Source organism: Nelumbo lutea, chromosome 2 (genome assembly GCF_056320005.1).
Source record: "Nelumbo lutea isolate HS-2025 chromosome 2, American lotus-T2T, whole genome shotgun sequence".
NCBI classification, from domain to species: domain Eukaryota; kingdom Viridiplantae; phylum Streptophyta; class Magnoliopsida; order Proteales; family Nelumbonaceae; genus Nelumbo; species Nelumbo lutea.
Window position 1 is genome coordinate 11092286 of NC_142685.1, and position 13015 is coordinate 11105300.

General features: G+C 37.8%; 1 protein-coding gene across 3 annotated transcripts; it reads left to right on the forward strand.

The window, feature by feature from the left end:
- Window positions 1-544: 544 nt before the first annotated feature.
- Window positions 545-10228, forward strand: ETO1 (tetratricopeptide repeat (TPR)-containing protein). 3 transcript variants are annotated; one of them, XM_088973192.1, is made up of 5 exons: window positions 545-752; window positions 1061-3109; window positions 5172-5463; window positions 5567-5876; window positions 9645-10228. In XM_088973192.1, the coding sequence occupies exons 2-5, from the start codon at window positions 1110-1112 to the stop codon at window positions 9875-9877; spliced, it is 2835 nt and encodes a 944-aa protein (XP_088829318.1). In that variant the 5' UTR covers window positions 545-752; window positions 1061-1109; the 3' UTR covers window positions 9878-10228. The 3 variants fall into 3 exon arrangements, with proteins under 3 accessions (XP_088829318.1, XP_088829317.1, XP_088829319.1); XM_088973193.1 differs by lacking the exon at window positions 545-752 and adding an exon at window positions 800-986; XM_088973191.1 differs by lacking the exon at window positions 545-752 and having other exon boundaries at window positions 795-3109.
- The last annotated feature ends 2787 nt before the right edge of the window (window positions 10229-13015 follow it).

Genomic DNA, 13015 nt, shown 5'->3' on the forward strand with positions numbered 1-13015 from the left:
TGGCTGGCTCACACGGACAGAAAGAGAGAAAGAGAGGGACATTAAGGAGACAATATCCAGTGCCAGGTATTCATTGCACTTAAAATTATTAACATGTAATAATAGAATATAATATCACTTAAGACACATTCATATTCATCGACATCACTCATAGCTGTAAATTTTAAAATAATATCGCGAGTCGCAACCCTATATTAAATTACACCTTTTTTTCATATTTTATTGATTAATCCCAGTTTATAATGGCTGTTATTGTAATTATGTTTAATTTGCTAATCCGCCAGATCCCTCCCCAGTCCGGTAGTCCCTAGTCCAGAGACTATTACAACACTGATCTTCTCACCCTCACGTATTGGCGGGAAATACAAGAAATTTTTAAATCCAGACATTGCCCTTCATCTTTGATCACTCGGGATGAAATCCAGTACAAACATTATACATTGAAACTGGAGCGTGGAATCAATCTGCACCATTCAATGGACGCGTCCCTCGGATGTCGTAAACAATTCTTGATTAAAGTGAGTGACGACATCAGAGGAGCGTCCTGGAATCATGAAACAAAGCGTGAAATTTAGGCCGTCTTCTGCGGCGCTCATCTCATCCATTAACCGAAATAACGCAATTATAGATAGTATCATAGTAGATAGAGATGCAGAGAGAGAGAAAGCATTGCCGTTCCAACTTACACCGGCACGGCAACGTCTGGTTGGCGGCAAACGAGGGACGAAGAAACATCGCCCAAAAATCTCCAGGTTACTATTTTATTAATTAAAAATAACAAAAAATCAGAGCAAAAATCGAAAATCTCCGTTTCCGCCCCCCCCCCCCCCTCCCTTTTTTTTTTCCCGAAGATAGAGAAGCAAAAAAGAAACAAGGAAATAAAGAACGAAAATTCTTTGAAGCCTGCTGCCTGCATCACCATCGTCCCTCCCTTCTCGTGTCTCTGTTTCTCTCGATTCTTCGGCGGTGGTGTTTGCAGGCCAAAGGTACTCAGTCTTCTGTTCTTTAATCTCGTGCAAAATTCATTTACGTTGATGTTTATTTCTTGCTGATGAAGCAGTCCTTCGTAGAGAAGGGCAACGAGAAGGAGAAGAATCGAGAAGAAGAGAATGCAGCACAATATAATCACTACGATTCGTGCTTTGAAACTTGCAGATGTTTGCAAGGGCGCCCAAGTTTATGCCCTAAATCCGCCTATGACTACAGCTAGTGGATGTGGAGGTGGAGGTGGCGGTGGCGGTGGCGGTGGGGGAGATAAGCTTCAAAATCATGACCGTTTCAGAGCCAACCCAATTCGGTCTAAATCGGTTAAAACCAACACAGTAAATGAAATTCTCATGCCTTACGGCCTCCCTGTCTCTGATTCTCTTGAACCCGCGATCGATCCTTACCTAAAACCCGTTGATTTTGTCGAAACCCTAGCTGATATCTACCAGCGCCTCGAGGCCTCTTCTCCGCCAGAAAAATCGGCTCTCTATCTCGAGCAGTCCTCGCTTTTTCGAGGTCTCGCCGATCCGAAGCTTCTCCGCCGGAGCCTCCGCTCTGCCCGTCAACATGCCGCTGACGTCCATTCCAAGGTTGTGCTATCTGCATGGCTACGGTTTGAGAGGAGGGAGGATGAGCTTGAAGGATCCTCGTCGCTGGACTGTGGCGGACGCAATCTTGAATGTCCCAAGGCCGCTCTAGTACCTGGGTACGATCCGTACTCGATCTACCACCCTTGTCCGTGTCTCCGCTCCCGTCCGGAGGCGGCTGGTTTGGGGATTTCAACTGGAGAAGAGGAGTGTTCCACCTCTAATGAGGATGGGGATATTTCATTCTTCATTGACGATGAGGAGGTCAGATGTGTTCGGTATAACATTGCCACTCTCTCGAGGTCCTTGAATGCTATGCTATATGGTGGCTTTACAGAGTCACGGAGGGAGAGAATAAATTTTTCCCATAATGGGGTATCGGTGAGAGGGATGAAAGCGGTTGAGGTTTTTAGCAGGACAAGGAAACTAGACTCTTTTCCTCCGGATGTCATATTGGAGCTCCTGTCTTTCGCAGACAAGTTCTGTTGTGCGGAGATGAAGTCTTTATGTGATGCTCATCTAGCATCTCTGGTTTGTAATCTCGATGATGCATTGCTATTTATTGAATATGGGTTGGAGGAGAGTGCTCATCTTCTGGTGGCAGCTTGTCTTCAAGTTTTCCTGAGAGAGCTGCCGAGATCTTTAATCAACCCGAATGTGCTGAGATTTTTATGTAGTCCTGAGTGTAGAGAGAGATTGACCATGGTAGGCCACAATTCCTTCGTGCTATATTACTTCTTGAGCCAGGTGGCAATGGAGGAAGATATGAAATCAAACACCACAGTTATGCTGTTGGAGAGGTTGGGAGATTGTGCGACGGAGGGGTGGCAGAAACAGCTTGCCTTCCACCAGTTGGGTTGTGTGATGCTTGAGAGAAAAGAGTACAAAGATGCTCAGAATTGCTTCGAGGCAGCAGCCATGGCGGGACATGTATATTCGCTCGCTGGCGCTGCAAGGACCAAGTATAAACGTGGACACAAGTACTCGGCGTACAAGCAGATGAACTCCCTTATCTCTGAGCATACACCAGTTGGGTGGATGTACCAAGAGCGATCCCTGTATTGTATTGGGAAAGAGAAGACGATGGATTTAAACACAGCGACCGAGTTGGATCCCACTCTTTCGTATCCGTACAAGTACAGGGCTGTTGTAATGTCAGAGGAGAAGAAGATTGGAGCAGCCATTTCAGAGCTCAATAAGATTATCGGGTTCAAGGTCTCTGCGGACTGCCTTGAACTGCGTGCTTGGTTCTCCATTGCCGTCGAGGATTATGCAGGAGCTCTGAGAGATGTCAGGGCACTGTTGACTTTGGATCCAAATTATATGATTTACCATGGCAAGATGAATGGAGGTCGCTTGATTGAGCTCCTCCGCCAGCGTGTTCACCAGTGGAGTCAGGCTGATTGCTGGATGCAACTTTACGATCGATGGTCATCTGTTGACGATATTGGCTCTCTGGCTGTTGTGCATCAAATGCTGGAAAATGACCCGGGGAAGAGCCTCCTACGATTTCGACAATCTCTTCTCCTTCTTCGGTAAGTTTGATTATTTTGTACGAAGTTATGTTAATTGTCTAATTATTTGTTCAACGGTCATATCTCCATATTTCTTCAGAATCATCATGAACATTCTCATAAGCTCATACCTTTCTGGAGAAATCTTTGTAGTAGAGATCATGGCATCCCAAGCTCATACCTTGCCTAAATACCATATGGAAGCATTAATTGTTCATCGCAAGGGCAATGGACATTTCTTTTCCATTACCAGTTGATCTCCCACCTTGAATTTTCAAGCTAGCATAGAGGCACAATTCAAAAGAGCATCTTAGTGTCCAAATGAATTCATTTAGGCTCAGCTTAGGAAGAGTACAAATACAATTATGTAAAGTGCAAATACAAGGTTTAGAAATATCGTTTACAAACTTTTGCATTGAACATATTTGTATTTGCACTCTTCCCAAACTGAGCCTTATGTTTTCTTTTCTTTTACTTATAAATTGGTGCAATTGACTCATTGTGCTATCTCCAGGCTGAAGCTTTAAAGTGGAAACCAACCAATATGTTAGCTTCTAAAGTGAGGCCCAATAATAACCAATAATCATGTTAGATAAATAGAACATTCTTTTATCATCAAATTCAATAAAGTATCTCATTTCATTATTTTACAAATCTTTGTACAGACAAATAGAAATACTTTACAACTTCCATTTGTAAATATATATCTATTGAACTCCTAAAAGGAGGAAAAAGGGCAGCCCAGTGCACGAGGCTCCTGCGAAAAGGAGGGAAAACATAAAGATAAAAAATAAAGAAAGAGAGTAGGTCACTAAACAGGTATAATTCAACTTCGTTACCATGTTAATCTGTTAATGGCAACAATAATGTTACCCTGCCCTACAATAAGTCTTCATGTCAACACAAGTCCTTTTGAGTGATAGCAATTGATCTGGTCAAGGTTTCACATTTACTTATACAATTGAATCATCACCATCATCATCCATACCTTATCCCAACTATATAGGGTATGAATCCTGATTTGCCAATCCGTTCTATTTAAAGCCATATCCACTGTTAAACTGTTAGTGTTTAAATCATTGCTTATTACTTCTACCCGTGTCCTTTTTGGTTTACCCCGAGTTCTTCTAGCCCCTTCAATGTGTAACAAATCACTTCTTCTAACTGGCATAGTTGGTGGTCTTCTATTCTATGCACATGCCCAATCCATCTTAGTCTACTCTCTCATTTTATCACCTATTGGAGCTATTCCTAGGTTCCTACAGATAACTTCATTCCTAATACTATCCTTTCTAGTTTCTCGTCCATTTTGCATAATTTCTAACTTTATTTTTTTAATTCATATTGATTGTTTGGGATGTATCAAATGCATTCTTCTTGTAGCTTCTAATTGTAGATCTTCATCATTACATTCTCAACTCTCATTTTCATTTCCAATTACCAGTGGATCTTCATCTACATAAATATCTTTTCATATTGTATGAACAGACATTTTGGCAAACTCCAATACTAATTAAGGAGTGATTTAGACAGATTGACACATTTCTAATCATTAATCAAAAAATACATGTAAAGGATAAACACTTTATTTGTTGTTCTTTATCATTATAAGAGGGAACTGCTTTGTCTTCTTACTAAAAATGTGCCTGGTTTATCAAAAATGACATATACCCATGGAACACTTAAAACAGTAAGGCTTGCTAATTCTTGTTGGACATATTTGTTCTTCTTGGTCAGTGCGATGAGATTTATTTTGTTTCCTTTGGTTCCTTTTGCATTCAATTATTGAACCATGGATTAGATATATATTGCCATATGGAACCATATTTGTCCTTTTTAAAAAGAATAGATAAAAGCACCAGAAATCATATTTGGGGGAAAACTGTTCATCTATTACAACATTGTCTCCTTTGGTCATCATTTGCAAGTAAACAATCAGTATTCTTGGCATAAAATTGTTAGAATTACTGTTAGGTGTACTTGGCAATAGAAACTGCTATTCGAAGAGGATGTTATCCAGGTAGAATATTTATTAACTTATCTATCATTTGGCAGTATCAAATTGATATTTCTGAATGTTTAGGTTAAATTGTCAAAAGGCTGCAATGCGCAGTTTGCGATTGGCTCGAAACCATTCCAACTCAGAACATGAGAAGCTTGTCTATGAAGGATGGATTTTATATGACACTGGCCATCGTGAGGAAGCATTAGCAAAAGCTGAGGAATCCATTTCTGTTCAGAGGTCATTTGAAGCTTTTTTCCTTAAAGCGTATGTTTTAGCAGATACAAGCCTTGATCCTGAATCTTCATCTTATGTTATCCATCTTTTGGAAGAAGCCCTTAAATGCCCTTCCGATGGCCTTCGGAAAGGACAAGTATGTGTTATCTCTGTATTTTAAAAAAATTGATGAAACATCTTGTTATTTTAGTCATACCATAAATTAATTGTTTTGATTTGTCTGATTTTATGTGTTGCAGGCATTAAATAATCTAGGCAGTGTGTATGTGGACTGTGATAAACTGGATCTTGCTGCTGACTGCTATGTCAGTGCTATTAATATCAGGCACACAAGAGCACATCAGGGTCTGGCACGTGTTTATCATCTCAAGAATCAAAGGAAACCTGCTTATGATGAGATGACAAAGCTGATAGAGAAGGCTCGAAATAATGCGTCAGCTTATGAGAAACGCTCAGAGTATTGTGATCGTGACATGGCAAGGAATGATCTTAGTATGGCAACAGAATTAGATCCACTGAGAACGTATCCATATAGATACAGGGCTGCAGGTAAGCTCCACAACTTTTAATTTTCAGACTAGTTTATGAAATTTGATTCTTTGAGAGGTAAACTAATAATGATCAAAATTTTATGCTACATCATTCACCTATGCCTTTCCCATTGGACATATTCATTAACATTTCCTTGTAGAATCCAGCGGTTTCTACTGTTATAAAACCATTATGCAGGATGAAGTCATTAAATGAATCCTTTTAACTACTTGATGATTTTCTGCTCATATTTCGTATGCAAAAATTTCAGGTATCAATTAAAGTCCATTCTGAGTTTCCTTCTCTGGGAGCTAGAGTGACACAACACTCAGATACCCAGAGTTGTTAATCTAGTAGCCCATCTTTGAGGAATCTAGGATCTCCAAGCTTACATGATACTAGGTTACTCTGTATCCTCCATGTCAAATTTCTCTCTCTAGTAAAATTCCTTCTTGCAGTTATAGTTTATTTTCTTGTTAGTTCAAGTGGGGTTCAGAAAAAAAAGTTTTATTACAATTGCCAGCCTTCCATCCATGCTCAGTGTAAGCATTGTAGCATAAAAGATCAAAACTGCCAAGTTACTCTTGCTTATACCTGTAGATTCTGTTCCTATGCAGTCCTTGATCCATATCAAAATCCTTACCAGGGTCCAATTCTAAGTAAACCAAATATTGTTGAGGATTTAGATTGCTTTTGTAATCTTTTTACCTTCTAAAAAAAACATCAAGAACTTATTGTTTTTTTTTTCAAGGATAAAGTTTAAAAAAATTATTAAAGAGAAAAGAAAAGAAAAGAAATGCATCAGAAAGGTGATAAGGCATCACCGGGAAACTACCTAATTTAGCTCTTCTATTGTGTTTTCTTAATTCCCATATCAATTCATAAGCCTATTGTTTTCCACGTGTTTTTAGTTCTAAGCTTTTATGAGCTATATTTCATGCCTTCCAATGTTTTTGCTAAATTGAGAGGGGATCTATTTGGGATTGGGCCAAACAAGAAGATGAAATCAAAGAAAGACTTTTAGAAGAGAGAGCTTCCTTTAATTAGGTTCTGGTCTTCCTGTAAGTTCAGTTTTTTCGGGTTTGGTTTTTTCTTTCAAGTTTGGCAAGGTTGGTGGTTTTTTTCACAATTGGAGCACATGTTTGTGGAACAAGGCTAATACATGGCTCCATAGACAAGAAATTTCACTTATCCAATTATTCTAATCCATTTTCCTGTCATGCTATGGGGTTGTCAGATGTAAATAAGTTTAGCTGTTTCAAATTAGGATACTCCAATTGTTGTTATCATTTCAAGGGCTTGTTTATTGTTTTGATGCCTAAATTGTTTGTTCAACTAAGGAACTTAGAATTTATCACATTAGCCATGTTCTCCAGTTTGAACAGTTTAAGATGATTAGTTGTTAACCATTAGGTAAAAGCAATTATCAAAAAAAAGGACAAGTAAAAGCTGTTATCCGCTATGTTATAAGGAGATGAAAGCTCCTTTTTCCCTTAGCCCTTGTTAACTCCTTTTTCGAACTGGAGTACTTTGTAACTTAACTTTAATGAAATTCATAAAATACCTATTACACCCTCCAAACACAGTCTAAATTTAACTCTCTACACTGTTAGCCCCTCATAGTTTATCTTAAAACACCTGGACTACACTTAAAACGACCAGAGTATCCATTTTTACCTTTTGAGAACCTGATTTTACTCAGAATTTATCAACTGTCAGTCCATCTTTTATCCATAAGGTTCAAAACCTCCTTACCAATAAGGAGATTATTTATGGATAAGCAATGCCAAATGCAGATTGCAGCCTTGGAGTGTTTATAAAAAAAATATGTCAAAAAATTTAGAAGAATTTATAAATTATGAGTTGATTGAGTGAGAATTAGGTAAAAACCATTAGCTAAGTTGATTGAGATGTTACTAAAACGTTTGCGATAGAAATAGGTAATGTGATATGTTCCCATTTTCGGTACATTGAATGCATTTGAAGACAACTAGTGGCTGGACTGAGACAAGATTGAGTGCAGTAGTAACTGATAGTTTAATTTTTTATGAATATAACTGACAGATTTAATTGATTTACAGGAGGAATCATACACCCTGTGGAGAGGTTAGCCCTGGCTAACACCCACCAGAAACCATAAAAGAAAAACAGAAATAGTACATGTCTGACCCCATAAAGGATGGACCACATTTCTGCCTTGAGAGTAGTGTTTTAAGACTTGGACCAGACACAAAACCAAAATGCTTACTGGGTCATGGGGCAAACAGTTTGACTGTAAGTCACATAAAAAACATATATAATAGATTTTGAAAATAAAAATACTTGTTGTGGTATACCTCCCAACAAAAAAGCCCTGATTTGGGGAGGAATAGGACTTTTCCATATGGCTTCAGGGGAAATTCAGATTTTGGTTTGTATCACTAGAGAGGGCTTTGAGGAATGAAGCACAAGAGAAAGATCCCAAAGAGTTTAGGGTCCAAATTCTAGTATCAGGTAAATGAGGATCAATAGGAACATACTCAAGTAGTTCAAGCAAGGGCATAGTGTCTCTGTGACCCTATTGCACATTCAAATACCACAAATCTTTCTTGTTAAATTATAAGATATGATAGGGACAGAGATTCTGACTAGAGTGGATTTTTCTCCATTTTGTAGCTCAGATGTTGAAAACCTTTAACTTGGACAAGATATCCTGACATAGTAAGTAGAAGCTTAGATAGGGTTACTACATTAGAAAAAGTGGAACTCTCACCTACTATTGGTGAGCATGTGCAACTGAAATATGCCCTGCCCCAACTATTTGGGATTTGGCTTCATAAAAAATAAATCCTTCCCCACCACTCCATTCTATCTAAGGCTTATATCCCCTGTTAGACTTGTGTTAAGACTAGCTTAATGCTACAGTCAATACTCAATTATTGGCTTCCCATTCCTCTGTTTGATCCTTCAATTTGCACTGATTTACTCACCTGTTTTGCTCCTCTTGAGTTCCCACAAATGCGCTCATAACTAGTTTTATTATCTTTAGACATAAATGGAGCTAAGGAATCTCTTAGCTCTAGGGTTACTGGACCTTCATAACTTGACATGGAATGGATATTTGAATGATTGGGGTCCACTCATTGTCAGTGGGTCCTACATAAAAGATTGGCACCCAGAAAGTTGTCCTGATGTGTATCACCCTTCACTTCACCATTGATAGACTGACCTGTTGTTCTAAATAAGGTAAAAGGCATAAATCTATAAAAAAGAATTAAAAGGCATAAAGTTGCAGAGTTGCAGAGATTTTGCTCATTGGTGATATTAGGTGGTTTTATGTTTCATGTAGAGGGTAGTTAATTATATATGGGTCCTGCCCTTTGGCGGGGCATCACGTAGACAAAATCTTTTGACTATGTTGGCCCTTTCTGTGCTTTTACAACTTCTATAAAAATTAATTAAATACATTAGGGTAGCATTTTTGAAACCGATCCTTGGTACAGCTAATCTCTTCATTGATTAGTTGGTAATCCACCATGTTGCAATTCATCAGGTTGCCTTGCAGACCCTTAATATTGGAGTTAACCTTCTCGTTTTTGTAGGTTTGTTCTTGGTCTATTGACTAGAACTCTCGTTTTCTACTATCTTGTTATTATGAAGTTAATCTTGGTTTTCATTTAAAAAATTGTTTATTGTTCATTAGTTGTAATCCTCGATATCTGCCATCTTGTTGCATATATTTTTCTTTCCTCATGGTTGATTCCGAGAATGAGAGTACTATTCTGATGTGCTTCCTAATCCTACCAGTTCTGATGGATGACCACAAAGAAATCGAAGCAATATTAGAGCTTACAAAGGCCATACTTTTCAAACCGGACCTGCAGTTGCTCCATCTTCGGGCAGCATTCCATGATTCAATGGGTGACATCACTTCCACTCTCCGGGATTGCGAAGCAGCTCTTTGCCTTGACCCCAACCACATCGACACTCTTGAATTGTATAAAAAGGCACGAGTTGCTGGTAAACAGCAGAAGAAATGAGAGACCCATATTTATGCTGCTCAACAAAATCTCTATGGGCATCCAATTACTGCCAATTTTTCGCCTACCATCAAATCCAAAACTCATATTCTTACACATTTTTTTTCCGGTTTTTTTCCGGACTTGGTTTCTGAAAGCAGTTGAGTGCTGATATTGGTCACAGCCATGAGAAGAGGAGGGGCATGGTAGTATGTATATACTTACACCTTCGTTATGAAATTGATATGATATTACTGCAGAATATTGCTGCTGCCAACCAGACTACTGTGGTATAGACGGTGCTGTAAACAGGAAAAAAAAAGATTGATTGTTTACGTGATGAAAATGAACAACTCGTGTTGTTGATGCCCAGTTGAATTGTTAGCCTACTGTTAAGTTTCCCGTCATCGTTTTGTTTTAACTGTCTACCTTGTCAATTTCCCTCATAAAAAGAAAAAGACAGCAATGGGTTTTTAGCTTTTGGATGTGAAGGTATTCTTACCAATTATGCTCATTTTCAGCTTTGGACACAAACCAAGACCACCAAAAGGTAGTTTGCAATAACCATCAAAGACAACAATTGCATTCTTTTTCCCTTTTTTCCAGTCCTGTGCTATAATTGTTGTTGTTGGCAAATGGTAAGAAACAGCTAATAGTAGGAAGCGTGGACATCTCAAGACCCTGACCCCATAACCTGCTGCCTATCGTGTTTTAAGAATGGACCCCCTAAATAATGGTTATGCCAAAAGAAATAGCCTAATCAGATTATTCTTAACCATCTAACTTGTAATTTTTCTGTGCATAATTTTTTTGGCACAGATGATACAATCGATTTTCCTGATGGTCAAAAGAAATGAGACACTTCAACGAAAAACAAAAAGAAAAAGGGATGCATATACATTGCCAACCAGGGGGCCCAGCCAAGATAACATTAGCAAATTACACTGTTACAGTACCCAAAGGCCAAAACCGCAGCAAAGCATGCAACTTTGCAGAAACACAGCGCATGCTGCTAGCCAAACGACGTGATGGTACTAAACCCAAAAATAAATAAATAAATATAGTAAGCTTGGAAATAGATCTACTGTGACGCACTCGATATGTATGGATATTGTTGAAAAATCAAGTAATATAAAAAATATATTAAACTCATGAGAATGCAAAAGATCTAAGACATACATATCCAGTTATTATATCAACAAAAAAATAAGGCCCCATTTGGCACGTCTTTTCCTGCAGCCTTTCGGTTATTTACAAGTCAAGTAGACCGTGCCGTGGTCTTTTTCTGTTAGGTTCGTAACAGATTTAACTATTGAAAGTCAGTGTGTAGAAAAGATGCAAGAAACCCATCTTGGGCTGATTTTGGGAAACACCAAATGGAGCTTTTCGTGTTTTTCTCGCACGAAAAAAGACATGAAAAGATAAACGGAAAGACACATAGTAGCCAAACTAGTTTCGGGCTGTTCAGATCATGCAAAAGCTCAATGCATCTTTTGACTGTCAGAGCTACCATAAGATCTTCCCAAAAATACTTGCCAAATGGCCCCCAAGTTTATTTTAAATGGGAAAATTCTCGATTAGTACCCTGTACTTTGGGTCTAATGCCTCTTTGGTCCCCGAACTTTAAAATACAACAATTCAGTACATGAACTTTCGAAACATGACAATCCAGTACATGATGTTAATTAGTTGTTAATCATCTGTTAAGTGGCATTTGAAAGAGACACAAATGCCCGTTGAGTGTCATCTAATTTTCTTTATCAACGATCCAAACATTGACAAAAAATTAACAAGCTCAAATCCTTGCCTCTTCTATTCAAGAAAGTTGGGGTCATCAGAATGCTCACTCAAACGTGACCCCAACTTTCTTAAATGGAAAAGGCAAGGATTTGAGACTGTTAATTTTTTGTCAATGTTTGGATGGTTGATAAGGAAAATTATATGACACTCAAAGGGCATTTGTGTTTTTTTCAAATGCCACTTAAGGGTTAGTTAACGCCAAGTACTGAATTGTCGTATTTTAAAGTTCGGGGACCAAAATGGCACTAGACCCAAAGTACAAGATACTAATCGAGATTTTTCCCTTTTAAATTCATCGTTATTTACTGTAAAATAAAGTATTAATTAATAATTTATAGAAATGAACAATCTTAGTTTAAAAAATATCAAATTCACTAGAATTTCAAAGATAGTTATTTTATGCAAATTATTAAATACTAAGGTTATTATTCTGTTTTTGGTATTTTTATTTCTAAGTTACAAATCATTTTTCTATATAACTATGGATTAATGACTTCGGTAGATCATTCAATTAGTTAATATTTATAAAATACTGATTTTAATGGTCATTTTTTAGATTTTTTGTTCAAAAAGTCATATATAACATTATTTATTTAAATTCATATACAACGTTATCCGGCATCACCCTATATGGTACGAGGCATGATTTCTACAAAAACTTATAACCAATCAACGGTTGGGGTCTGATTTGTAGATATAGGCATACAGCACATAACGCACAGAGCCTCAGGCAAAGATGTTGCCCGGTAACAGTCACTTTGAAGTTTGAAGCAAGCCATGTGTGGTCTGTGGTGACCACCAAGTAGTGGTGGCAAATGAGTGGGTTTGGGTTGGGTGAGGGTTCAGTATCAGCCCACTCATATTGGCCTGCTGACCCATTTGCCACCGGGTGGAAAAGTGGGTCACAACCCACCCATACGACCCACTAAATCAATGCAAATATTATAAAAATATAAATATTTTAATCAAATAAAAACACAAATATTAAGAAAATTACTGAAAAATAGCAGTGCTAACAAAAAACACAATTGAAAAAAATAATAAAAACACATTGATATACGTTTGCAGAAAAAACAAATTAATAAAAAATTGCAGAAAAACATAGAAAATGACAAATTCTTTTTAAAAAATATATATTAAAAAAAAGTAGAAATTGCCTAAAATACATCAATTGACAAAAATTCAAAATAATTATATATTTCAACCCAGAAATTGTAGACATGGGTCGGGTCATCTCATCAGATTTGGGTCCGGACAATCCATATACCCAAAAATACATTTTTAAGGGTGAACCCATAGACCCCAAAAGTCCATTTTAAGAGAAAAGTGTAAATAATCCAGAAAATGCAGAGTTTGCAC